The 27,695-nt window shown below is 40.1% G+C and overlaps 1 protein-coding gene across 7 annotated transcripts in view; it reads left to right on the forward strand.

The window, feature by feature from the left end:
* LOC109032066 (uncharacterized) overlaps positions 1-27,695 on the forward strand; it is a 296,669-nt gene that overhangs the window by 230,688 nt on the left and 38,286 nt on the right. For all 7 annotated transcript variants that reach the window (XM_072302695.1, XM_072302696.1, XM_072302689.1 and 4 more), the window contains one exon: positions 4,964-5,010. In XM_072302695.1, the coding sequence (XP_072158796.1) occupies positions 4,964-5,010 (47 nt within the window). The remainder of the gene's footprint in view (positions 1-4,963; positions 5,011-27,695) is intronic.

A 27,695-nucleotide genomic window follows, 5' to 3' on the forward strand; every position in this document is an offset into this window, starting at 1 on the left:
CTCGCTTCTTTCCTGAGTTGGAGATGTATGACGATTTTAATCTTCTTGCATGCGACGACCGCTTCGAGGATGAACTATTGCTTGACTAAACTGTCTTTGTTATAATGGTAGCAAATGTCGTCGCTCCTCCGACGTAAAGACGTATCTCGATTTCCATGTGAGCACTGTTCTCCATACAGGGTGTCCCAAAAGTCCGTACCCCCCCCCCCCCCCCCCTCGTAACTTTTGAACGGTTAGAGATAAAGAAACGATACTTTGGGAATGTTTCTATTTTAAAGGGGACCCCCTATAAGATGGTCCCTTTTAAGATAGAAACATTCCCAAAGTTTCGTTTTTCTATCTGTAACCGTGACTGATTCGACTGATTTTTATTTTTTAACTTTTAACTTTTTAATATTTTTATTGGCCACTTATAACCCTAACCTTCAGTTCCCTGGTCAAAAATGTTGGTGTGCCTTATAAGCTGAAGTTTTTTTCTTTGTGACACCATTCCGAGCACAGCGGCACTAGCTCATTGATCTTGACCTGGACAGGAATGTTCCCTGGAATTATCGGGAAGATTTCCATGAACATTCCTGGGGGTTCATTAAAGCGCGAACGATCCCTTGTAAATGTGCACATGTTTGTGTGTGTTCCTGTCTAAATTTCCCGGAAACTCCCAGGGACGCTGCCCGGAAAAGTTTCCGTTCCAGGAAACGAGAAAGTTCCCACTTCGATCCTTACACGCGACCGAACTTCTCTACCAAATAGTCCGATCCTTCTTGAAGAACTTTTCCCACGGATTCCTCACCGATCCCAATGGACCACTAGACAAGGTACGAATTCAAACAATCTGATACATGTTTCTTAAGAAGAATTTCACGTAGAACACGATTCACACAACGAAAATTACTGAAACCAACTCCTAACGAAGATATTAACGTTTTTATTTCACATTGGTTACGAGGAATTTGAACTGCCCGCTCACAAGAAACTCAAAGCTCTACGTGAGTCAAATCGCCCACTACAACGGTTTCAGCAAGCTTCTCAACCGAGCAATGTTCAATTCCCACCATGTGTTGTTCAAACTATAAGCAATTTGCTACAGCTGAGCCAAAGCGTCAAGACTGAGGTTGCCAGATTTTTATATCGCAGAGACCGTCATGATAACGTTTAGCGCGCGATGTGAATCACGTAGAGCATTGAGTTTTCATGAGCGGGTGGTTTGAATTCACGCATCAGGAATCATTAAATATCTTCGTAAGGAGTTGATTTCGGTAATTTTCGTTGTGCGTATGGTATTTTACGTGAAATTTTGGTTAAGAAACATGCATCAGAATGCTGAAATTCGTACCTTGTCTAGTGGTCCATTGAACACCTAAGAACCTAGACAGAAAGCAAAGGTGCACGAGTTGGCACCTGCACAGGATTGACGACTGTTGCTCGCGGAATGGAGATGAAATTGAAAAATGGGAACGGAAATACGGGCAAACAATCAAGCTCGGAGCTCTCTGTGCGTGCAGCGTGCAGCTGAATGCAAGGATCCTCTTCTCCGTCTGATCCCATACGCGAACGAGCATACCTCCAAATCAAATAAAACTTATTATAGGAGCTTTCGTTTCAATTTTGCCGCTATTGTTTGAATTTTCTTCCTCCCCGTTTTCTCTCGAGAGAGAACCCTCGTCATCGGCCTTGATGTGTGGAAACGTCACTTCTCACGCGCAGGAGTCCCGTCTTGCGATGTGAATATGCATCCTTGACAGGTTCGGAGGTAACCTGTAATATAAGGCTACCAGCTCAAAAATAAAGAGGTAAATTTAAAGGCTCTTGAGATGTCGGAATATTTGCACTGAACCGAAGATAAAGGAACCAAGCCGTATATTTTGAAAGATGAGAGAAGAGGAAGAAGGAGAAGGAGAAGAAGAATAATAATAGTATAAGGAGGAGAATAAGGAGAAGGAGAGGGAGAGGAAGAAGGGAAGAGTTGGAATAATAGGAAGAATAGTATAAGGAGGAGAAGAAGGAGAGGGAGAGGGAGAGGGAGAGGGAAAGGAAGAAGGGAAGAGGTGGAATAATAGGAAGAATATACGAACAAGTAGAAGAAGAAGAAGTAGAAGAAGAAGAAGTAAAGGAAGAAGAAGAAGTAAAGGAAGAAGTAAAGGAAGAGGTAAAGGAAGAGGTAAAGGAAGAAGAAAAAGAAGGAAAGGATATCAGTAGTTTTGATTTCAACTAGTCACATATTTTCTCTTGCTCGAAATTCAAAATCGAGAAAACATGATTTGAGTGTGAAAAATAAGCGTTGAATTTCATCTGAAACAATGTGACCCACAAAGAGTAAAACTTTCAAACTTGTTTTTCTCCGTTCAATTTTAATGTTGGGCTCATCTCTATCAAAGGCACGTTTCATCCAGCTGATCCTGAGAGGTTATCAAATCAATGAGGCACCATCAGACCGATTGCCCTTCCTGTATTTTCCAGCCAGAAACGTTTAAGACTGCAATTTGGTATATTTAGGTAAAAATTATAGGTTTCGATCTGGGATATGACTTTGTATGTTTAGTGCGTTAAACATTTTCCTGTAAGTAGATCATCAAATCACGAAGTTTCTTTTTCCTCAACTAAGATAGTAACATATTTCTTTGATTCGTTGGAAAATATACACTGGAATCGTGTTGGATCAACCCTCCGAGGCAGTGGAACGACGACGGGGGCCCACACGGGGACGGGAACGCTTTTTAACTCATGAGCCGTGCCCACAACATTCTTGTCGCATGCCCATGGCTCATGAGTTGGCACACTGGGGAAAAAAAAAACATATTGGATCTAGAGTCTAGACTCTTAAAAACATCGACAAGAAAAAATACTCTTGATTCAATCAGATTTAAGCTGAAATCAAGAACCAAGCCTCTTAATTTGAGCGGATTTCCTTTTGATTTAAGCTTAAATCTGATTGAATCAAGAGTCCTTTTTCTTGTCAATGTTTTCAAGAGTCTGGACTCTAGATCCAATGTGTTTTTTTTTTTTTTTTTTTTTTTCTAGTGCAAATTTTGGCGCTTAGTCCCTTTTGATCTAATGCCAAATATCCCTCTTCTTTATTTTGCCAAAAGGAATCGCCCTCTTTACATTGTTTCTCATGCAGCTTTCACGAGCACACCCCATCTTTTCCACCCGCGCGTCTAGTTCCTTTTAGCATAAATACGTCCAATTACAACTCCAGCAAGTGGAAAATCTCGGTGCAAATCTCTAGCCGAGGGCGCGGAAAGCTCGGATCAATCACTTAGATTGCATGCCACTATTTAATTTGCGAAAACGACGAGGAGTAGGAAACTCAATTTCGCAACAAAGATTCGAGGAGCAAAGCACCTCTTCGAGAGTTCCGTGAGAGGAAATACATAAAACTTTGTCCCATATATTTCCGTTGTTCTGGATGCCCCGCGCTCGCCGCGTTATTTGTAGACTAGCTTGCTTTAACGAATTCGCGAAAAGTTTTCTTTGAACATCACGTTTACTCCTGAGTCGGGGGAGGGGGGGGGGGGGGGGGGGGGCCACTCCGTCGTCTATTCTCTCCGCTTTGAAGGAGCTGCGATTTTCATAATCCGCTTGATGAAATTGGACGAGCCATTCATGCTCCGGTCTTGGATTTGATTCGCAGAAAGCATTTTGCTCAATGAAGACGAGTAAATTAATATCTTACCAGGCGCCCCCCCCCCCCTCGACCGCTCTGTCCTAAAGAAGAACGTCGTATGAGTATTCGAATGTTGCCAAATTTCCTCCCCGAAAATATTAATTTTTAAAGAAAGTTATGCATTTTTTTCTTCGAAATTTTCGGATATTTTAGATTAAATCGGGAACTAAATTATCTGAAAAATCTGAAGAGAAATATTTATAAATTTCCCCGAAAATTCGAGAGTTGTCCAATGAAATTTGGCAATATCTGGAAGCACATACGGCGTTCTTCCTCAAGACGGCAGAGTTGGTCCTGTTGCTGGCTTTGTCCCCGCGGAAAGTGGGAAAAACCTGCACCGCGCGTTTTCTCTTTACGACCGCCAATATTTTCCGTTTCGGTTCGCGATTGTCAACGTCCTTCTCGCCGCCGTCTGTCGTCTGTCCTTCTCCGCTCTGATATTTCCGTTTTCCAGAGTGCCTTTGTGTGCCTGCAAAGCGGCTTTAACGCCTCCGACAAGCCCCCCTCCCCCCTATTTGACGCTTCACTTTGCCGGATTTTCCACTCCTCTGCTCGCGCGCTAAAATGAAGAAGTTAGCCTCGAGAGTTCCGGAGCGAAATCGACTTATGAAAACCTCCGTTCGCGCAGCATCTTTTTATGGATTAAGTACTTTGTCGAAACTCCGCGACTCCATCGTGAAAAGAAAGTAATAGAGGCGGCGCTTTGAGGACGTATTTTTCAGTCGGGTTTCGAATCGAAATTAGGTTTCCTCTGCGGTCTTTTTGAATGTGTATTTCCTGGAATTTATGCGCGGCTCCGCGGTTGGAAATGGACGATCTTGGGAGTTTTCTTCAGTGAATGGTATGACCTAGTAATATTTCAAATTATATGGAGTGCTGATGGAGTGATGAGGTAAATTTCGAATGGGGAAGTTTTTCGAACTCGCGAGTGGATCTGCGGAACCAGATTCTACTCGGCTTTAATCCCTAAAAAAATAACCTGGAGCATGGATGTGCCAATCCCTTGATGTCTACGGTCAGTAAAATACCGTCTGTAGATGGCGATAGGTAGGTCCTAACGGAATGTAAGCCAAACCAGCGGAAAAGAGAGAGAGAGAGAGAGGGAAAAAAAGTTTTTCGGATGGCAGAATTAGTGTTTGGTCGCAGTTTGCGTTTGAAAAATGTCTGAACATAACCTTCAAAGGCAAAAGTTATAAGTTCAGAGTTAATTTTCAACATCCTGTTTAGATAAGAATATTATAAATTAAATAACGAAGTTAAGTAAATAATTATAATCTGTATTCTCCTTTTCTGTTTCAGCCAAAAATTGAGGACAAATATCGAGAGTTCCGCATCAGAAAAAATAGGTAAGCGGTTTTATACTCCGCGTATATTTTTTTAAATTTTTTTACATTTTTGTCATGGCGTGAAGCGATATGAAGTTGAGCGATATTCATCGCCGCTTTGGCTTTTGTCTCCAAGGTAGGCTAGAGAACATCTTGCCACCATGTTCCTACTACCTACTATTTTATCACGATCGCAGCGCGTCCAACTGCGATGATTGAAAGACCATACGTAAACTTACTCAGTACTTTGTATTGCTTTTTAAAGCTGCAGTTTTGGTGCTTTTACTATTTTAGTTGTAACCCTTAACTTTTGGAGAAAATTGCAAAATAAGCAAAAGCTCCAGTCACACTGAACGATTACTGCTACTCAAAAAAACGGTGATTTTTCACTGCTATTTCGATCGCGGTGACATTCCTAGACCGAGTAAGCGTGTCATTTTACGACGATACCACTATTCGACCACGTGGGAGCCCACATTGCCTACACTAAAAATTGAAGGCGAACTGACATGGCGTTAAAGTGACCTCTTCCAGTACGCTGCCCACATCCTACACCCAGGGCCGGATTAAGGGGGTGGCCACATGGGCCGCGGCCCATGGCGGCAAATCTATAGGGGGTGGCAAATTTTTCGATTTTTTTTTAATGTAAGTATAAAAAAAATTCGGATTCAGAAAAACAAATTACTATCGAGAAAAGGCGATAAAATCTCTAATTTTCCGAGAGTACAGTGATTTCTACTTTTGTCGTCTTTCAGTGATACAAGAGACAGCACCTTTAATTAGTCGAGTTAAGAGAGAAACCAAACACGCAATTTGGCCTGGAAAGGCGCGACTTACCTAGAGAGAAATGATGACGAGGACTTGAGATGAAAAGGAGAAGCCCTCGGCGCGGCGATCAGCATGTAACACATATTAGCGCCTACAAGACTGCACGAATACTTCACGCATTGCATCAAACACAGTGCAGTCATTGTGGACAGCGTGAAACGGATAGCGCCTACAAGAATGCATGAATACCTCACGCATTGCGGCAAACACAGTGCGATCAGCGTGAGACGCATAGCGCCTACAAGACTGCGTGAATACTTCACGCATTGCGTCAAACACAGTGCGGTCTGCGAGGCGCGGCGGCGGAAGTTAAAATCATTAATCCACATTTATGTTTGTTCTTTCATAATTTTTTTGTTCATTTCTTATGAATGGAAGGCCTTGTCCACACAGAGATAGGTTTACGAAACTTAACTTTCGCGCAAAGCTCCGTGAATTTTTGCTAGTAGTGTTGACAGAGCTTTCCCAAAAAATGTATTCAACACCAGTAAACGCGTCTTATGCACCTTTCCCCCGCTGGCACGATCATTTGATGGTAATCATTGATGTTTCAACACGAATGAGAAGGGGGTGGCAAAATACAGGCGGCCCATGGGCGGCAAGTAGGTAAATCCGGCCCTTCCTACACTGAAAATTGTAGGCAAACCGTGGATGCGTTAGATTCACCTCTGAACGTTCGGTAAAAGGCAGTTTTTTTGTTTTTCGTTTGTTTTCCGAATTAACGTAACGTGTAGGGACAGGGTGATACCACTGTTCGGCCACGTTAAAGCAGACATCTCCTCATAGGCGCTGCACTGAAAATTGAAATTAAAGTGTCAATGTAATAATATGAAAATATTTTAATGTTTATTTCGAGCAAGCTGATATCTTACGATAATATGACTATGTGGTCACATTTGAGAGCTCTTAATGCTGTGCGGGGCCTATAAGTATTCAGGAATCAAGACCCAGAATTTTCCCATTACTTTTCAAATTACTTTCACCAGTCACCTTTCCTTCATTGGAAAAAAACACATTGGATCTAGAGTCCAGACTCTTAAAAATATCGACAAGAAAAAATACTTTTGATTCAATCGGATTTTTGCTTAAATCAAGAACCAAGCCTCTTACTTTGAGCGGATTTCCTTTTGATTTAAGTTTAAATCTGATTGAATCAAGAGTACTTTTTCTTGTCAATGTTTTCAAGAGTCTGGACTCTAGATCCTATGTGTTTTTTTCCCAGTGTTTTCTTTTTAACAGAGAAGTTTACTCGTAACTCTATCGACTGAGTATAGCTATATTTGTGAGTAATGATCAACGTTTTTGATGATCAAAAAAAAGCTAAGCAATTTTATGTTTGTTTATTAATAAAAGAGTGACTGTAAAAAACGTGCTAGTTGTCGTATTCTTTCGGCTTTTCTGCCCTCAGTTTCCAGATATCACATGGAATGAATTTAAAATCCCTTTTGATTTCGGAAAATTAACGTGGCAAATGTGCGATCGAACCCCGGAGCCTTTTTACGAGGCCTGACGGGCTTTTTGGCAAGACCGTAAAACGCCGGGGAACGAATCCATGCTGCGATAAGCACATTATACGATACCAAACGGGAAAATATAGGTCAGTAGCATTGAATGGATTGGACCCCGGGTAGTTTGTTCATACTCGGTAACACAATAAAAGCTATCGCACTTCCTGTTCGGCTTCCTTGTCCGTCGCAGCACGCCCCGGTGGTTCCATTCAATTGGTTCAGGAGCACAACCAGCAATGTTTTAACTCACCTCTCGTAAAGTTGTAACTACTTACATATTTTCCATTCAATTTGTATGTCTGTATAGTTGCTAAAACACATTGTGGCTGTTCAGACCGTTCAATTTGCCGAAGGAACACATTGGAATGCACTTTGGATCTAGAGTCCAGACTCTTAAAAACATCGACAAGATGAAAATTCTCTTGATTCAATCGATTTTGCTTAAATCAAAAACAAGCCTCTTAATTTGAGCGGATTTGTCTTTTTGATTTTAAGCAGAAAATGGACAGTTAATGATAATCAGGTTTTTTCTTGTCAATGTTTTCAAGAGTCTGGACTCTAGATCCAATGTGGTTTTTTTTCCAGTGCACGCTGCGTAGCGTTGACCCTTGACTTGCGAGCATATTATTCACTCTTCAAAATGTTAAATGGAGAAATTCAGAAACTTGTAAATATTCAATCCTCTCCGATTTTTTCTGGGACCTTAAATGCTGTCTTAATTAAATGATCATGACAATTTCGAGGAAAATTATTATCAGATTTTTGCAGAAATAAATACTCCATCTGGGAAAAATTCGCCACAGTTGATTGTTTGTTGATACCTGTTCTATTAGTTCTCGAGTTTAGCGCAATAAAACCAGTAAGTTCTTCTTTAAATTCTTCATTTTTTGCAAAACAGTCGAATAGTCTGAATTTTTGGCATAGGTGCATGGCTTTAAAATGAAATTTGACAAAATAAAAATTCATTTTAAAAAACTCTTTGAAAAGTTGTATTCCTTCATAAGTTCCCCAGTTCCTTTGACCGCCGCTCACTCTAAATAACATGACGCGTACGTATCAATCTTCTGAACGAATTAATTTTCGAAAAAAATATATATTTTCAAAATAAATTTTATAAATACCGCTCCTATAAAGAGTATCTCTTCATTTGCTCTTTTGGTTGCACACACACTTAGCAACATTTAGCAAGTGTTTTCGGTCATCGAAGGCCAGGAAGTCGATTCCCACGAACTAGCGATCAGTTTCTTTCATGGGTCAACACATGTCAGCAAGCAACAACACTCAACACTCACGTCGCCACATAATGTAACATGCGCTTCAATCTACGTACATCCATGCCTATCTCTCTAGGCACGTACACTCAGACTAAGAAACGTGTGAACATGTGGAAATTTAGATCCTTAAAGAATACCTGTAAAAGAACTTAAATGATCCGTGACAGACTCCAAAGGAAACTTAGAATTGGACGTATTTATGCTAAAAGGAACTATATGCATGTAAGGTTTGCGTGAGACATAGTTCCTTTTAGCATAAATACGTCCATTTTTAACACGCTCTACGATCACTGCTCGCGCTTACTGAAGCTTACTGATGCTTACTGATGAGGCAAAGCCGCAAGTATTTGTATCTCGTTAGTGGATAATGCTCAGCTCTGAAAGAAAACAGAAAGAGGTGTGTGTTACTTTTTAGTTACGCTAGACGTATTTCCGTGAAAAATTATGGGTCATAAATCAGTGATAAAATCATACTTCCTGTTTGAAAACCGCAAAAAATATGAAACGCGTGACGCTTGAAGCACGAGAAACGTCTGCATTAGTTTTTTTTCAATTTGTTTGACCGCGGGTTAGGCAGGGGTGCAGAAAATACAAAATCCGGATCCCGCAAAAGTAAGAGAAGTCGCCCGAAACAAAGTAAGCTTCAATTTTTGTACAAATTCATTAGAACCGCACTTTCATCTTTTTTTGGACCTTTTGTCCTTAACGTAGACCCTGAACGAGAACTTAAATTCAAAACTTTTTTTTTTTTTTATCGTAGACCATACAAGAAGTGCTATATCTAAGGGAAACTCAACTTTTGACGACGATGTTCTTTAAATTTATCATGAGTATAAAGTTGTATATCTAGTGAGTCCTGACAGTTAAAAATGGTCTTGAACCTTTAAAACTTTATTTTCCATAAATTTAAGTTCTCTTTGAGAGAGTCCTTCTTTGAGAAATGTTTATGATTTTTCGAAACTTTCAGAACTCTTTTCACAAATTGTGGCTAGTTTTTATCACAATTTTAAGGGTGTTTTTTTTTTAATCGTCTTCAATGTCAAAATGTTTCTAGCTTTTTTGAGGAAAGAAAAGGAGAGGGAAAAAATCGTTATCTCTTTTCCTCAATGTATGCCAAATTTACACTCTTTAAAGCGTTTTGTGAGTATTTTCATATGACTGTAATCCTAAGAAACCAACGTATAATTGGAAATCGGTTCTCAAAAACGAGATCAGTGGTCCACATTGAACGCTGGTGCGCTATTGCGCAACGAATTGCTCAAGTTCTACTCAATCTGATGAATTATTTTCTTGGTGTGCCATCAAAACCAATACCAAATACCAATATGTACAATTTTTTTGCTTCGTCTTGATCAGGTTTACTTCTCTATGCTTCAAATTCGATGCCCCTCCCCCTCCCCTCTTTTGCAACTCTGAAAATCAATAAGTTGCCTATTTCTTTCTCCTCTGTACTTTTTCTCTTTTGCAAACATCCAGGAGGTTAGTAATGTAAATAATTAAATGCTCTCGTTGCAAGCTTTTTCATCCACGAAAGACTGAAACCAACCTTTTCGAAAATTCTGAAAGTAAAAGTTTCTATGCCGTCTCATGTCGATGCGAGTATAATGGATGCGCCGCTCGCTGAGATGAACTCTCGAAGTTGGCGAGAATAAATAAACTTAATTGGAAAGTTAGTCGCGCGATTATTACAGAACTTTCTCCTAAAAAGGCGTTACTCCAAGGAGGCTACTCTGAATTTTAGTTACGTCAAAGTCACCTCTCGTTATCAGCCGAATGAACCCCCAAACTTGAAATTTAATGTGTTTGTCTTGTCATCTCTTCTCGGAAATATTCCGGTTGAAATAACTTCTCAAGAGCGGCGAAGTTATCGAAAAGCTGCCACGAGAGTCAGGATGGGTTCCAGGAAAGGAGGAAGTGTCGCCTTCCTTATTAATGAGGAAGAGGAAAACATTGAAACAACAAAAATGACATTAGCGGAACATTGCTTAAATACATTATGTTGACGGAAGATTATTCCAGGCGTCTCGAACCGAAAGGGGGAGAGGAGGTCCGAGTTTCTGATTCAAAAATACAGGTTATACACACATTTTGCAGCCCATTTTCCGCAAAAGTTATGGCGCAGTGTCTTTTTTTGGTCAAAGAATCTCAAGTTTCAGGGATGAGACCAAAAACAAAAATCTGACGGAATAAAAAACTTCCCATGTTAATTTATGGGTCCTTCTCCGGGGCACTGTATTCTTATTTCAGGGTTTCCGGCGTCTGGAAAACCTGAAAAGTCAGGGAAAACCTGGGAATTTACGACAATACTTGGGAAACTCGGGAGAAAGTCAGGGTTTTTACAGGGAAAGTCTGGGATTTTATGAGGAGCTTGCAAGTGAAATTACCATAATTAAAAGGAAAACAATCCGAGTATAAATTTTGCTCAAAGGTTAGGGAAAGTCAGGGATTTTGAGAATTTTGGAGTCAGGGAAGATCAATACCTACTGGTTTTTTACTCGTTGATTTTTCCATGTATGATAACACTTCTAGTATAATAGGTCACTTGTCATCTCTCTATTCTCTCATTTTAAGAATTTACTGTCCTTCATGTTTTAAAGAAACCTTTACCAAGGTCTGATTAAACTAGTTCGTATTAGTATATCATACGAAGGGGTGAATGTACTCCTATTATTTATACTATTGTATTTCATAAATAAAAATCACTTATATAAAAGAAAAAGGGAAAATCAAAAAATTCCAGGGAATCGGGAAACGAGGAATTTATGGAAACCCTGTATGTGAAACAGACTCTATCTACTATCGTGACTTTCGATGAGAGTCGCTCGAGGGGCCCTCTCAAGAAGCTGGAAACGCATACGTGTCTTTGAGAAAATTGCTATTCTGCACTGACTTGAACAATCCATATCATCCACGTCCAGCCGCAGCCGGCCGGTCGGTGAATGGATTCGCCAGAGAGGCTGAGCCATGATCACCGCCGGGTTCGTTGTTCCCTCCCTGCCTGTCGGAGGACAGTAGCCGACTGGCCGACTCCGAATATTACGCGACCATACACCTGATCATTGTGCGTCGTTGCCGATGACATTAATCGCAGGCGCAAATTTTGCACCCAAAATCGGGGCCTCTTTTTTTCCACGGAATAAATTCTAATCCCGGCAGAAGGCGAATTGCCGCGGTGGATTGGGTCAAATTTTTCGACCAAATCAATAGGATTTGAACCCCCTAGGAGAAAAACTTCTGAATTTTTCGAAATTACAACTGATGACTCCTATTTCTCAGCCGTCATATTCCGAGTATGCCTGTGACCTAGCCATACTCTAAAACTTTTATCATGCCCGAAAAAGTGTATATTCCTTTGCGGTTCTCGAAGGTGAGGAAAAGTAACTCTGTGCGTCTTTTTCATCTTTCATACTTCAATTACCAAGGGAAATTCATTCCGAAATATATCATTCTAACTCCTAAAATAAGGTCAAAAATACTGTTTTTAATCACGATACAAATCCATGTCGGTTGAGCATAGGAAACAGTACTTTAATGACCTAAGTTTAAGGGTTTAAAAGTTGAGGTTGCTGGTCTAATGACTGAAATTTCGTTTTTTTCCTAGAAAGTATTTAAAATAGAGAAATCAAAGTTCTAGGAATGCGCTTAGCTAAAAACTGAAGATAGACCATAAGCTCTCTGACTACTTTGAAGGCATCTGTCCCCTGGTAAAAATTGGCGATAGGAGCTGCGTTTCAAAATACCATAGGAGTTCTTATAGCCGACTGAAGAAGGCGATAGAAAATCATATAGCTGGCTGTAGAAAGAGGAAAAAATCATACGGCCGGGCTACACGAAGCGATAAAAAATGAAACAGCCGGGCTATAGTTCCTGCCGCCGGGCTTTACACTTTATCGCCTGGCTGTTGCTTTTTCGCCATCGATTATAAAAGGCTATAAGAAATTGTGTAGAAATTCGTGTGCTTTGTAAATCCTTTAGTTTGTACGGAATCACCATAATAGTTACAAAACGCACATTATATTTTCCTTTACTACATATTTGTTTTCATCAATTAAAATGAGAATAATCCATACAGAGTGTGCAAACATTTCAAAGTCACGAGTTGAACAACGCTGACACCACGAGATTAAATATTAAGAGCCTAACACAAAGCGGAGCGGCGGCGCACTGGCGCCTACAAACCTAACAGGGATACTTCACGCATTGCGCAATGCGTGAAGTATCCCTGTTAGGTTTGTAGGCGCCAATGCGCGTTTCGCGCTGGCTGCCCGCCGCGCCGCGCCGCAGCGTACCACGGCGCTTGAAGCAACTATTTCACACCAGAGGTATTGCACAGTATCATACGAAATTGAAGGCGCTCCAACATATTAGGAATGGCAGGCATCCTTCAAAAGTACGGAGCTTTCCTCGCAAAATAATTCAAGATACTACGGCCCAAAAAGAGAGCGGTAGTCCAAAAACTCACCAAGTCCTAGCATCCGTAATTAGTAACGTTTAGCATACTTTTTATCGTCAGGCTGTTGCTTTAATCGCCATCGGCTATAAAAGGCTATAAGAAATTGTGTTGCCGGCTATAGAAGCTATTGGAAATCTTACACTCGGCTGTAGGTCTATGGTATTTTGGAACACAGATTCTACTGCCAATTTTTACCAGGGCCGGTTTGTCTCTGCAGTAAGTTTGCAAACGTTTATTAGTTTCTACCTCGACTTGACACTCTTACGCTCCCACTTATTACGGTTGTTGATCGAAGCAGCTTCGATGAGCAAGGAATTGGCAACATGAACCGCGCTTGGTTGGTAATTGAAATGAACGGTGGACGGACGAGTTTCCAGGATGGACGATGGACCGGTCATGCCGATCCGGTGATTGACAGTTGACGAGTGGTAGCCCTGCAAGTCTAATCCGTGCCGTGGTGCCTTGAAATCGGCCGTTTATCGAACCGAGATCGATAGCTAATCGATGCAACCCTGATCGATAAGTACAACTGCAAGGCTAGGCCGTGCCAAGGAAAAACGCCGTACGGACATTCGTATGTTGCTACATTCCCCCGGATAAAAAATGTATTTTCAGTGAAATTTATGCATATTTTTCCCTTTAAATTTTCAGATATTTTAGACTGAATCGCGGACAAAATTTTCTGAAAAATTGGAAGAAAAATATTTACCAGTACTCCCATTCTATGTCCGTCAAAAGTTCCGGGATTTCAAACTTTTTTTCCCAAATTTCTCCCACTTCATGACCGTTAAGAAGTCCGCAGTTCCTTATAGATTTTTTCATTAGTTTCGAGAAAGTTCCGGAAAATGCAAAAGGTACGGAACATTTCGGGAATTTCAAAAGTTCCGGGAAAAATCCAGGAAAACCTCCAACAGTTCTGGAATTCAAAACTAGTTCCGGAAATGGGCGCACTGATGTTTACAACTTCCCCAATAAATTTATTCTTTATCAGAGGAAATTCGGCAACGCCTGAAGGGTCATACGGCGTTTCTCCATAGCACGGTAGGAGGAAGCGATCAAGTCAACCTGAAGGAACGATTAAATCAACCTGCAAAAGGCATCGATCGAGATGAGAAGCGTGAAGTTCGAGAAATCGAAGTTCTCCTTCTCCTGCGAAGACTCCAATTTCGACTCAAATGGACGTATTTCTGTCAAACGGAACCATGTGCATCATGGCGTGAGCCCTGTAATGCATGTATTCTTATGGGTCTCAGGGCTCATGTCTCAAAGCACATAGTTCTGTTGGATTGAAATACGTCCAAATGTCGCTCGAAACGAAGAGCCTCGCGTTCTTCCCGTCTTTATTACCGTGATCATCCCGAACAAAAAAACCCGATCATTCATCGAGTAGAGGTGGATGCCGAATGCTCTCGATCGATTCATCCCTATCTCAGCAATGCTATCTACTTATCGAGGGCATTCGATGTATCGATTGAACAATCGATCACCTAACCTTTTCATTTGCTGTCTCTTTTAATGCGCGCGTTCCTGGAGAAAAAGGTGATTATTCGTTTGCGTGAGCGTCAGTGCCCTTGAAGATGCAGACATTTTAATGTGGAGCAATGACCTGCCAGGTGCGATTCAATCGTTAGCGTTACTCGGTGCATTTAATTACCTTCTTTTTCCACACTACTTGTGACTCACCCGATGTCAAGTGCCACAGTCCTATTGAAAGTATATAGCAGTCGCTACGGGTAGCATCTTGACAGCCAGGTAGCTTTCGCTCTGCGGTTTCTAACGGTCACACTACGCCTCAAGGCTGTTTTGGTGCAGTGGAAAACCTAGGTGAGAGTCCAAAAATGTAATAACTTTGCTCTTGTTTCGAAGATTTTAGCCACCTTTCAACAGCCAAAAATCATAGAAATCGTCTTGGTCGACCGCTGGGTACAACTGGACCACAAGGCTCATCCTTAAAAGCACCTCTTTACATAGGGAAACGTACGGCACATATGCTGTTTCTAAATTGAGCCAGAAATGCTGGTTTCTAATAAGTGCAAAGTGAAATCTAACTATACATATAACAAGACTAAAATTTTAAGAAGTCAAAAAGCTTGTTGCAATGCTCCTGTGCTGAGGAATCGCCGAATTCCAGCTAATATAAAACGAATTATTTCGAAAAATCATGTATATTTTTTTTTCGAGATATTCACAAAATGTTATGTACAATTGAACCTAATGAATTAGAAGATGTCAAAGGAAAATATTTATATGTATATTCTCAAAAACAAATATTTTGTCCAACGTAATTTGGCAACCTTGAATGCCCATGCGGCGTTCTTCAGGCAAAAGAGGCAAAATGATGCTGATCGTGATAAAGTATCGTTAAGATGCAACCTTTGAGATTTAGATTTTGATCTTGCGAGAATGAAGTGCCGGTTCTTCGTGTGAACATCATTTGTGAGCGGAGGTCGATCATCTAATCAGCTGTCATACAAAGTAATGATTTGCGATACGCATAGTAGATTCCCATTTCATCATCCTTTCCTCCTTCATTTCCCCGCTCAGAGTAAGCGGATTTTTCCGGGTTTTTGCTCGCGTTACAGCGTGTAATAAAATAAATTCTTTAACTTGGAGCTCATTTTTATCGAGTCGGTGCATAAGCTTTGGCTACTTTAATATTCCTGCGGCGTAAGCGTGTTCAGTTTATTGGTTTCTGCGGTCTACTCGCGAAACCCCATAAATGGTCGCACATGAATTTTTCAGCGAAACTGTGTTCTTGGCCACAGCTATTTAAAATCTTCCAAACTAATGTTGCCGTAATTTGCAGCCTCGCTAAGTTTTAACCCTCGCGGCAGCATTTTACTGAATTTTTACCAAAAATTTGGCAGCCACCGTCTTGGATCTTTGTTCAAACGACCGCAAACTTCTTGCTGCAATGAGCAGTTTTGCCAGATGGAACTAAAATACATTTTTATTCTTTTTTAGGAAGTATATTCCTGTGATGTTTACGTAAAGCTCCTCTTAGTTTTCCCGACTATTTCATTTGAAAAGAAAATCGTTTGAAAAGAAAAAATAAATCAATAAAACGCAAACCTTACTTTGACGCCCATTAATCTAGACGCCCTTCTAATTCAGCGTAAACGTTGAGCTACTTTTACGCATGCAACCAAAGAAACATGCGCGTGCAAATATGAAATTTTAGTGTAAAAGCAATAATTTAAAACACCTCTGAATTTGACCATTTTTTTTAAAAATCATTAGGCTCATTATTAAACTCAACTTATTATGAGACTCAGTTATTAATCATTGTTAGACTTTGTCAGGTCGGTAGAGTGAAGGAAGGAGAAACATCGATTAACATTGATTTACTAAAAATGTATCTCTTTTCCGCAGCAGGTATTTTTTTCAGCGCAAAACGAGAAGTGGTAAGGGAAATTTCTTTGTTTAGATAGTGAATTCGATTTTTCTCAGTGCAACACACCCATGCATGACTAAAAATTATGAAAAGTTTAACTTGTCTAATTCAGACTTGCATGGCAATGATCGAGAAAAGGAACACGGGTCTGTGATTAAGTGAGAGCAATTTTGAATAACTTACTTATCTTTTCATGTACAAATAAGTTGTAGCTACAGTGAAGATAAATCACCGGGTTCTTGTTTGAATAATTCGCGCGCTGCATCATCGGGAAAGTTTCAAACTCTGGTTAAGTGGAACTTTCAATCGCGTGACTGTAAGTATAGCTTTAATGAAGTAAGCGTCGTAAATATCTATACACGCACGGTTCAAAGGGTCAAATCTCCCTCGCCTCCTTACGGAAATGAGAAAAGTAAAAATACAAAACTGAACATTCATTTCAGCTTGGTTTAATTAAGCCATCTGAGTCATGACACTCCCATCATTATTCGATCTCTTTTTTGCCGCCGAACAATTTTCAAACGGAGGATTATTCAACCCATGCAAATTTATGTTATATCTTTCTGTTTATAATTTTTCCTGCCAGTGGCGTGGCGTGCTTTGCGATTTATCGATTGATCTGTCATTTGAACCTATGAAAAAAAATCGATTATCCGGGTGTTCGCAGCGAACACCTTAGTAATCGATTCTTACCATAGCTTCAGTGGCGAGATATCGATAATCGATCATTCACGCCACGCCACTGTATTTCCTCTTTCTTTCGTTTCGACTAATGAGCTAAGATATATAAGATATCTTCAGTACCTTCAGAATCTGCGGATTAATTGGATCACATTTTGCAAAAAGGAACCACTATCTTTGGCTCTCCCATAATAGCACGTATCTGCCTAGGGAAACCAATTGCGTGTATGTTGTTTCTAAAATGGGCCACAAATAATGGTTCCTTATTGCAAAATGTAATCCAATTAGAAGTTAAATGATTTTAAAATAATATTTTTCCGATCGATAGAGTAAAAAATTGTTCTAATCGTTGGCTGACGTTCTCGACCTTAAGCCGACGAGCATTTATTCCGAATTGTGAAAATCTTAAAATTATACTCTTTCTGTAAAGTTGAACGCGCGTTTAGGCCCATGATTCCAATGAGTATGTTGGTTGGAGCAAGATGGAGCGTTGCTTGCCATGGGGAAATGACTCAAAAAACACAATGAAACTATCTGGGAGGTCTGAAATATTCATACCTTTAAAATTTGCGTGTACAAAAAATATTAAAATTAATCAAAACATTAGGTATACATGAATTATGAAACACTTTAATATATCAATAAAATTAATAATTCTAAAAAGTACAATCTTAATCGTAGAAACAACAGAAAAATGACTAGTAATTTAAAAAATAAAGACTATTATAGTGATAAAGAGAAATATTATAGAAATAATAATAATATGGACTTATGGAGTTCCTGCAGCTCCAAAAGGTCTACTGCGGTAAAAAACATTATTTAATGCAGTCGAGTCACTTTGATTACGTATTGCCACGAAAAACTCAAAATGAAGGCAAAATTAGCTAAAGTTTGCAACGAACCCATTCAAACCAGACTTATGGAAGTTAGCATTGGTGTAGTGCCAATTTTGCATGTTTCGAGGAGTGCCTCTTCTTGAAATCGAAGACCACTTTTCACTCGGAAAATATGAAGAACTTTGTATCGAACGGTCCGGGAGTTGCTCGCAGATTTTGCCCCGATTACGACCCCAACCGGTCGAGATGGATCTCTTTGGCAACGCATGTGTTGGACTGTTGGAGTGTTGCTAACCGGTTTGCGTGACTCGATGCATCCCGGAGTAACCGGTGGTATAAACACAGGAGAGGTGATTTAATGGTCCAAGATCCGAATTTGCATACGTTTGATGTTGGTCCAGTGAAATACGGTCGCCGGCCCCCAACTCTGCCGTGCTGAGGAAGAACGCCGTATGAGCCATCAGACGTTGCCACATTTCCTTCGATAAATGCCGAATTTGCAAGGAAAATTGTGAGTATTTTTTTCCGAAATTTTCAGACAATTTTGTACGCAATTTAATCTAAAATATCTGAAAATTTCGAAGAAAAATGTGCATGAATGCCGTGAAAAATACATGTTTTGTCATAGGAAATTTGGCAACTCTCGAATGTTCATGAAGCGTTCTTCTTTAGCTCGGCAGTACTCATCTTGCGAACCATTCCTTGTTCCCCAGCGAACATTTAAGAGCTCGTTGTCTGTTGGTTTTTAAAAAGACCTGAAATCGAGCATGTTGGAGCGTTAATCTTTGCTCTTGGGATTCTGACCTCAGCTTGGAACTAATTATTAGCCGTGGTAACATCCGCATTGGTTGATATGTTCGTTAAGTACCAACCTGCTAAGTACTTTTTCGAGGTCGGAAAGGTCTGAATTTGGCCAGCGAGATAAAGCCAGACCTTACATTAGCCTCTTAAGACAGGTGGAAACTTCTTCCGTCGGTGTCCCACCAGAGACAATAAGAGACCCTCCACTGGCCTCTTGAGACAGGTGGAAACTTTTACTTTCGGAGATTCAACACTTCATTAGGTAAGTACAATTATAAAGGAGCAGCAGTCGTCTCCTTGCTTTCGGCTGTTGCCCTACCTACTAGGTGGATGATGAGTTTCGGGTGACGTCATATGAGCCAAGCAAGTTCACCGAACATTGTTTGTTTGCGAAACGGAATACTCAACACGTTGGAAAACATTCACCTCGTGGGTAAATCAACAGGTGCATGTTAGAGTCCCGAAGGTAAAAGCCTCCACCATTGCTTGGATACCAGTGGAGGGTGTTCGGTGAAGTATTTGGGCGCACTATGCTTAATTCGAAGTTCGGCAGTCAAAAAGCAAATGAGATGGATGTACGGAATGTTAAATCCCGAATTTAAAAAAAAAGTTCACCTATCGCCTGGGTACTAGTACATCTCTGAATATTATCTCTGGATGTAGTTTAGGGTTCAAAGTCGCAATACAAGAGTCTCTCGAAACAGGCTCCTTTTTGGGGACCGTAGTGATTTTAGCGAGATGTTATCAATGGAACATTATGATGATACAACTTCCTGATAAAAGTTTTAGCTTGTGTTCAAAAGTTGATTTGGTGACACAGCTTTGCAAGTTTGACACGGCTTAGCTTTGAGAAATATACCCGTAGCTGAAAATTGAATTGTTTTACCGCCAAAACCAGCTCTGCATTCAAGCCACTAGTATAGTATTGACTTTTTTCATCGTAAGGCTTCATTATAAACACATTTTAATCAATTTCCTGGATTTCGTGAAAAAAGAAGACATCTTTGCGGGAGGTTCTTTATCGACCGAATCGAGAAGCAAGCTCGCTGATCGAAAAGTGGTACAATACAGGTGCTCAGAATGCCTCAATCAGATTAGCAATCAGCGGGGCAACCTCGCAAGAAATCAGCTGGGACCGCCTCCCCCCCCCCTCCACCCCTAATATTCCAACCGGAGCCAATGTAAGAGTGATGGCACCTCCAACACGTTCCTGGATCTGATACAATGAGCAGAACATGTGACCATAAAACGCCGGAAAGTCCTGTAATCCCGAGCCGCTGACATCGATCTCGATCTGATTTACGATTCACAGCCGTGTTCCCTGCTTCATGTAAAATGCATCATTAGACGATGTTGTACAGTGCCCCTACGAAGTATAAAACTAGTCTATAACCCCCGCATCTTATGAGTCGAGCCGGGAAATTGAATCAAGTTCGTGACGGTTATCTATGTGCGCGCTGAGTGCCGGAGATACTTCAATTTAAGTGCAGTGATAACACTCCCTATGCCGGCCGCCGCACATTGGATCGAGTCAATCGGAGAGGTCGGACATAAAATTTTTGACTAAAACTGCAAATTTTGATGTTCATTCCGTCACATGATAAATTTTAAGGGATGCTTCCAGCAGAAAATTTCACGAGGAAGCCAATGGAACCACATTTAGAATCTTAAAGTTCTGTTTAAACGGAGTTATAAGCGTTTAAAGTTTTCAAATGTTGTCCGACCTCCCCCATTGACTCGATCCACTGTGCGCCAACTGCCTTCGGATGCAGCTCACGGAATTCACTTCCATCCGGAGCAGTGGCGTGGCGTGCTTGCGATGTATCGATTGATCTGTCATTTAAACCTATTGAAAAGGATTGATAAACAGGGTGTTCGCAACGAACACTTTAATAATCGATTCTGTACTATAGCTTCAAATGGAGAGATGTCGATAGTCGATCGTTCACGCCTCGCCACCGATCCGGAGCGCTCTGACAAGACTTCCCGGTTTATCATGACAGGATATCTGCCGTGCTAAGGAAGAGCGCCGTAGGAACATTCGAGAGTTTCCAAATTACCTCCAATAAAATGTTTAATTTTGAGGAAAGTTATGAAAATTTTCTCTTAAAATTTTCAGATAATTTAGACCTGGCGGTGAATAAAATGCTCTGAAAAATCGGAGGAAAAATATTCGCAGATTTCCCTGAAAATTCGTGTTTTATCGAAGGAAATTTGGCAACGCCTGAAGGCTCATACGGCGTTCTTCCTTAGCACGGCAGATATGGTGGGATCCCGGCGTCATTACGATCATAATATGAGAGATAATATCATCGAGGTGGGAGATCAAAATCATTTTGTTTTCGAAATGATTTGGAGTGTGGGGGAGGTAAAGCCATAGAAGTAAACTATGGACTGTGGACTGTTCTTCCTTTGATCTCTGAAAATTCCGACTGATAGAGATTGTTTATCAACGTCGACGCACTAAAAGACCTTTTCTCGTCTCCGGGGCTCAAAATTGGACGTATTTCTACCAAATGGAACTATGTGCATTCAGACACGAGCCCTGAGACCCATAAGAATATATGCATAACAGGGCTCACGTCATAATGCACATAGTTCCGTTTGGCAGAAATACGTCCAATTGATCCTTCCAATGTCTTTCCAAAAGGAAACAGAATAAATTGTCTTTTCAGAATGAGACAAATGTTATTCTAACGATAAGAGGAATAAATAATTTAAAATTTTACGAATTGAAAGAGGTAGATTTCTTTCATGACTGTAATTCTCCAACAACGGAATCCTAATTATACGGTTTTCTTCTTCTTTCTACTGCTAGAGTCTAGGGGTTGTCTGGTTCACCCAGCGTAGGACACCTTCACTTAATGAAAAGGAGGAAAACAATGCATACACTGAACATCACTTAATATCCGTAAAAACATTTCTACAAAAAAATTGGCTGAATCGGATGTCAATTTTCCGACGACATTCCAAACATTTTCTTTAAAGTAAAAGAAAACTTCTTTCCATAAACTAACTTCAGGTGCAATAAACTCTTCGAAGGAAAAGTATACAAGAAGTTCTAAAATTTTGTAAATAGCGAGCTTAATTACTTTGAGGTACGATTTTCTACTCTACATTTTGTAAATGTTGACCTCAATCACTTTCAGGTACGATATTTTATTCTGATCGTTTCATGGACTACATCAGAAAAGATAGAAAATGACCACAACGGTGCTTGCATAAGGAATGAAAAGCCCTCTTTCCAAATTTCGACGGTGAAAATTCCAAACCGCGTATCTCGCTTTACGACGTTGCAGACTTCTGTCGTACTTTATTTGTCGAATAGAAAATTACTCAACGCTAATGCTTCAAAATTTGAGTGATTTCTCTTCTCCAGGCGAAGGAAATTCTGTTTAAACTTCCAGGAATGATGATGATTTGTTCTCCCTCAAAAACATATAATGAGAGCAGAGTTTTTTAAACACCGTAAAAAGATACGTGGGTCAGGAGTTCGTTAAAACCCTAATGAGATGCGCTATTCTCCAAAAGCGTAGCAAGATTTTTGCCAGTGAATGAAGAGGGATGGAAGAGTAGTTAGCGATGGAAATGGTGCTCCGCATACCAGTCTTAACAAGATCTCTACGCGGCGCACTGTGGATCGAGTCAATGGGAGTGGTCGGACATGATTTTAAAACTGTAAAAGCGTATATCTTCATTAATACTGCCGCGTGATAGCAAAGAGAGCCGTAAGTGCAAAATTTTCATAATCGAGTTTTCTTCAAAATTCGTCTAAACGCTTTCAGATGAAATTACTGAGACAGCTAAAACAGCAAAATTCATCCTAATTTGATGAAAACGAGACGTATGAAAAAGCCGTAAGTGCACAAAAAATAATATCGTTTTTTTCAAGACAGCCGTAGGTGCATGAGAGCCAATGAAAACAGTGCTTTCAATAGGGATGCCACCTTCATCTGCCGATTTCTAACCTGAAAATGTGTTTGTTGTGTGTCCAACACGCTACCACAAAAGCACGCAGAAGATAGCACTTACGGCTGTCTTGCCAAATACTAACCTAACATGAAACTGAATTTTACCTTTTTCATGTACTTTAAAATAAAATCGGTCGAGTTTAAATCCCCCAAATGATTTCCAAGAGTATATCGAATGATTGGTTGCGATTTGACAAAGAACGGAGGCTTCTTTCAATAAAATGTTCCACTCAAAAGCTTCTAGGCCCATTTTCTCAAAACTTCATTTTTGCACTTACGGCTCTCTTCGCTATCAAGGCAGAATGTAAAATGTTGATTTTTCAAAAGTAGTTTCATCGGTTCTCTCGTAAAATTTACTGTCAAAAGCACCCCTTAAAATTAAAATTGTGACGAGACAAACGTAAAATTTCACAATTTGTGTGAAAAATTTCATGTCCGACTTCTTCTGAAGACTCCTTCCACTGTGCGGCGCTCAATGAATGCTGAGTTTTCTTCTACATTCCATAAATCAGACGCGCTGCGTTAAGCCTGGAATGTTGCATTTTTAATGGTGACATTTAAGTCACAATGTAACCTAAGACTTCAGATTTTAAAGCCTATAATCACTGTGTCAATCATCAGAAGTCAAAGGAAATTCCGCATTTTTCACGAGATTAACCTGTGCGTATCTTTGCCCTCGGGCCTTTGCAATAAAATTTGCATGATCACAGATGATGCGGTACAGGATGGCTCATAGTGCCTCTAAAGTAGGTGTTACTATGACTCCATCAAGAAGGATTTAAGACCCACTTTTGTCTCTTTTAGAGGATAATTATGGTAGTGCATCGCGCTGGCATCGGTAATTTCGCCCGATATAAAGACAATTTGGTGTTTACGAGAAAATGTTTGCGAGGCACTTTGCACGGGTCAAAACCCCTTCTCACAGCTATTCGCGAGTATCGTTACATAAATCTGTCATCTTTACGCATAGTTAATCGAGTGTACAGCAAGTTTTATCATCTTTTTTATAAAATATGGTTTCAAACATCGCCAGAAAGCTTTTTTTTTCGAATGATGGACTATCAATTTCTGGGAATCTAGTAGGGCTAAGGGGTACTGGCGCACCTAAGATCGGACGAGAATCTAGCATCAATAGGTCCATCTAACAATTCCCCATCGAAGGGAGGAAAGTTGGTTTTTTTCTTTACTTTGTCCTCGCTGCTCTTATACCTCGACCTTGTTTACAAGAAGAAAAACCAAGTGTGCAGACTTGCTGAAGAATGGACTTTGATATCATTTACACTTATGCCGTGCCTGAAAATAACAAAATATTTTGTTCCTCTATGCTGAACTCGGTCCATTTGCGATATTTTGGCTAAAAATTTTCGTTTTTACATTTATACAAACCTTTGAGTAGTTTTTATGGTTATTTTGAATCCCAGCAGCATCTGCTTCGGTACATTTTTCCTCAAATCCGCTCCCAAGAAAGATAATATCTTTCGTGCTTCATACACTTTCGAGAGGATTACTTTCGAGAAGATCAATCTATTATCGCCAAATCTGCAAGAGAAGGCAGCATGTTGCTCCATTGATAGCTCAGTAATGAAAGAATTAAAAGTCAGCACCCTAACGCGTTTCTTGTCTGTATTTTTAAGTTGGTCGTGATAATTCCCTCTCTCTGTAGCGCCTTTCTAATGCAGACGATAACTATTCGAGCTCGGTTGTCGTGGGTTTGCATACGCATCAGTTGAAGGCGATTTTTTCCCCGCGCATCAGAAATGGATATTTGCTCTTTAGGATTGATTAAAAGGTAGCTACTTTCAATTCATGTGAAACTTCGTTTGTGAGTCACTTCTTATTTCTGAAACACGAATTGTTTTAGAATATTGAAAAGAATATTCGATAAAGAAAAAGAAACTTCACAAGGAACTTTATTTCGCTTTTACAAAGTGAATATGTTTTTAAAATGCTCTTTCAAGCAGTGGCAAGAATCACTTAAATTCGATAAGTTCGAAACTGAATCTCATCTGCCCGTATTGTTTTATTTTTTACTTCGATGCGAATGTTCATATGAACAATATCTATGGCTTATCATTCAAGACACGAGTGTTATCTTTTTTTCGTGAGCTTTAGCCAACTGATTTTCAATTAATGTACGAGTATTTAAAGCAGGCATGCACGTAAAACAAGAAATGAAATATCGCATTTTTCAAACAATATCAACAAGCTAACTTACTATTTCGATGGGAATAGTGATACACTTGATTGGTACATATTTTAATATAAAATCAGTTGGCTGACGCTCACGAAAAATACACAATATTTTTACATAAATTGAACGAAGATATAAGTTATCTAGAGGAATGTACTGCCCTCGCCAAATCCTCGGCTACCTGTCTCGTTATTTTCTGTTTCTTGCGGGCTGAAGCCCCAGAAATGCCATCAAATTAAACCGAGAGTCAGCCCGCCATCGTAGAGGCGGCCGTAAATCGTCTCGCCTCTTGACAGCGCTTACTAACTTATCCCGGAGGTTTTGTGGTCCGCCGGAAATTCAATGTGACTCTCGTCCGCAGTCGGACTGCCTCGTTCGTCGCAGACATCACCGAAACATATTCGAACCGACACATTAAAAGCATGCACTTATCATCCCACGATGTTGCCAATTCAAGTGATGACTCAACATGCAAAATAAATCTAGAAGAAGAAGAAGGATAAGAAGGAAAAATGAGCGAATCAAAATAAAAATAATTCAAATTGATAAATCAAAAGTTCAAAATGATAATTCGTCGCCTCACATAAAATAGCCGATTTTACCTACTTCCTGTTTTTGTAAATTTAAATTGAATAATAATACAATTAATGAGTAGCTAAAGGCTAATTTCTTTGTTGTTGTTATTATAATTATCATTATAATAGCTATTAAAAATTTTATAATTTTAACACTCTTGAAGATTTTATAAATGTCTGAATTTGGATCGCATTGTCCACATGCGCAAGACAGAAATCAAATTGTTGGGGAAACGATATGTATATACCTGTCCGTCAGGTAGTTGGTCAATTTGTCTTTTTCGAACAAAAGAACATAACTCCATCCCATGGTTCCTAAATTGACAAAATCAATTCAATTTTTTACAATTATGTACCCGCGCGTTGCCTCCCCCCTTTTTTTGGAACGTTTGTCTGATTTTTGTCCAAGATCAGAGGCAAAATTAGTGAAATTCCCAGTTAGGAATTCCCAAAATTTTTCCAATGAAAATGCACGGGGAAATTTGGCAACATTGAAATAAAGTTACGTTCTTTCTTGAGGAAAACGACGAATTTGCACAACCTTTAACGATCGAGCCAATTTCAACCGCGAAGGAAGAGAGAATAATGTTTAGATAAATAATACAATGTCCATATTCCGTAATGTTAAGATTTAAGAAAAAAGAAAAAAGGAAAATGAGGAGAGGAAAAACACCGAAGAACTTTCAAATATAAACAGAAGAAAATTCGTCAATTTATTGAAAATTTGGCAACATTGTCGCTCTCCCGTTTGCTGCATTTAACCTGAGAGTAAAAAAAATACTCAAAAAAGTTAACAAAGGAAGAGAAGGAGGAACCCCATTACAAGAAAGTCATAGTAATGAGCCAAAGTAACGGCCTCCGTCTGCGGTCTGTCTGGTGAAATTAAAGATACGAGCATTGTCGTTCCAGCCAGTGGCGTGGCGTGAATTGCGATTTATCGATTGTTATACCATTTAAACCTGTGGAAAAGGATCGCTACACAGGGTGTTCGCAGCGAACACCTTAATAATCGATTCTTTACCACGGATTCAAATGGGGGAAATATCGATAATCGATCATTCACGCCACGCCACTGGTTCTAGCTGCAAAAGCAAGTAATTATTCTTCAACATGAGCCTTTTTATGAATAAATCTCAATGCCACCTAGGGTGCATGCGAAAATGAGAGTATGCTTTTTTCTCAGCGTAGAAAATATATGTTAATAATAGAAACGTGCCATTAATTTACCTCGCTGAACATTCGAACAGTAATCACGCGCTTTGACCCGCCTTCGTATGCAGATAACTTTCCGCCGGAAAAACGACTCGTTCCGCCGTTGTGCGACGATGGTTAGCGCAAATAATAAAACGAACTAAATCGCTGAATGTGTTGTAATGATAGTAATTTTCATACATAAACCATCCACGGATGTGGGCAGGAAGCCCCGCCCCTCGCACCCGTGCTCTTTTTCCAATATTCCAATTCCTCTCGCAAAAGAGGTGCTCCTCCCATTTTTAACGCTGTCGAATAATTCGGAAATATGACCTCTCTCTTCATTCCGACCCGTGCAATTGCTCCATGTTTATTGACTTCCCGATGATTTTCATGATTAAATCTGACCTGTTGCTCGTAAATATGCCTACGACATTAACGATTCCGTGGGAATAGCACGTAGTCAGAAAATTCGGAGAGGACTAGGAGAAGCCTTTACAGTGCCGAGGCGTGAATAATCGAATATCTGTATGTCCTCATTTGAAGCTAAGGTGAAGAATCGATGATTAAGGAGGTCGTTGCGAACACCCTGTTTATCGATCCTTTTCTCTAGGTTTAAATGGCAGATCAATCGATCAATCCCAAAGCACGCCACGGCTAAATTATTGTCCAAGTTTGAAGAATTGAAGTTATGTTTCTTGGATGTTTTATGAACTTTAATTTTGGAATCAGCTACTCCTACTCCGGATCGAAGATACACAATACGCAATTTAGAAAAAAACCTTGTTCCTTTCGCAGCGTTCTGAGCCGAAATACATTTTGTCTATGAAACTAAGTTTAAGATTCTGCAACCTTAAACACTGAGGAGTAGAAGGTTTGACCCTGTCCTCCATCCAATGTTAGGCAAGATCTTCTATAGTGCCTGGGATAGCCACTGACTGTTGCAGTAGGTCTGTACATACTGCAATCAAGATCGAAATCTCCGGGGGCTGCACCCGTCGCA

Source organism: Bemisia tabaci, chromosome 7 (assembly GCF_918797505.1).
Source record: "Bemisia tabaci chromosome 7, PGI_BMITA_v3".
Lineage (NCBI taxonomy): Eukaryota > Metazoa > Arthropoda > Insecta > Hemiptera > Aleyrodidae > Bemisia > Bemisia tabaci.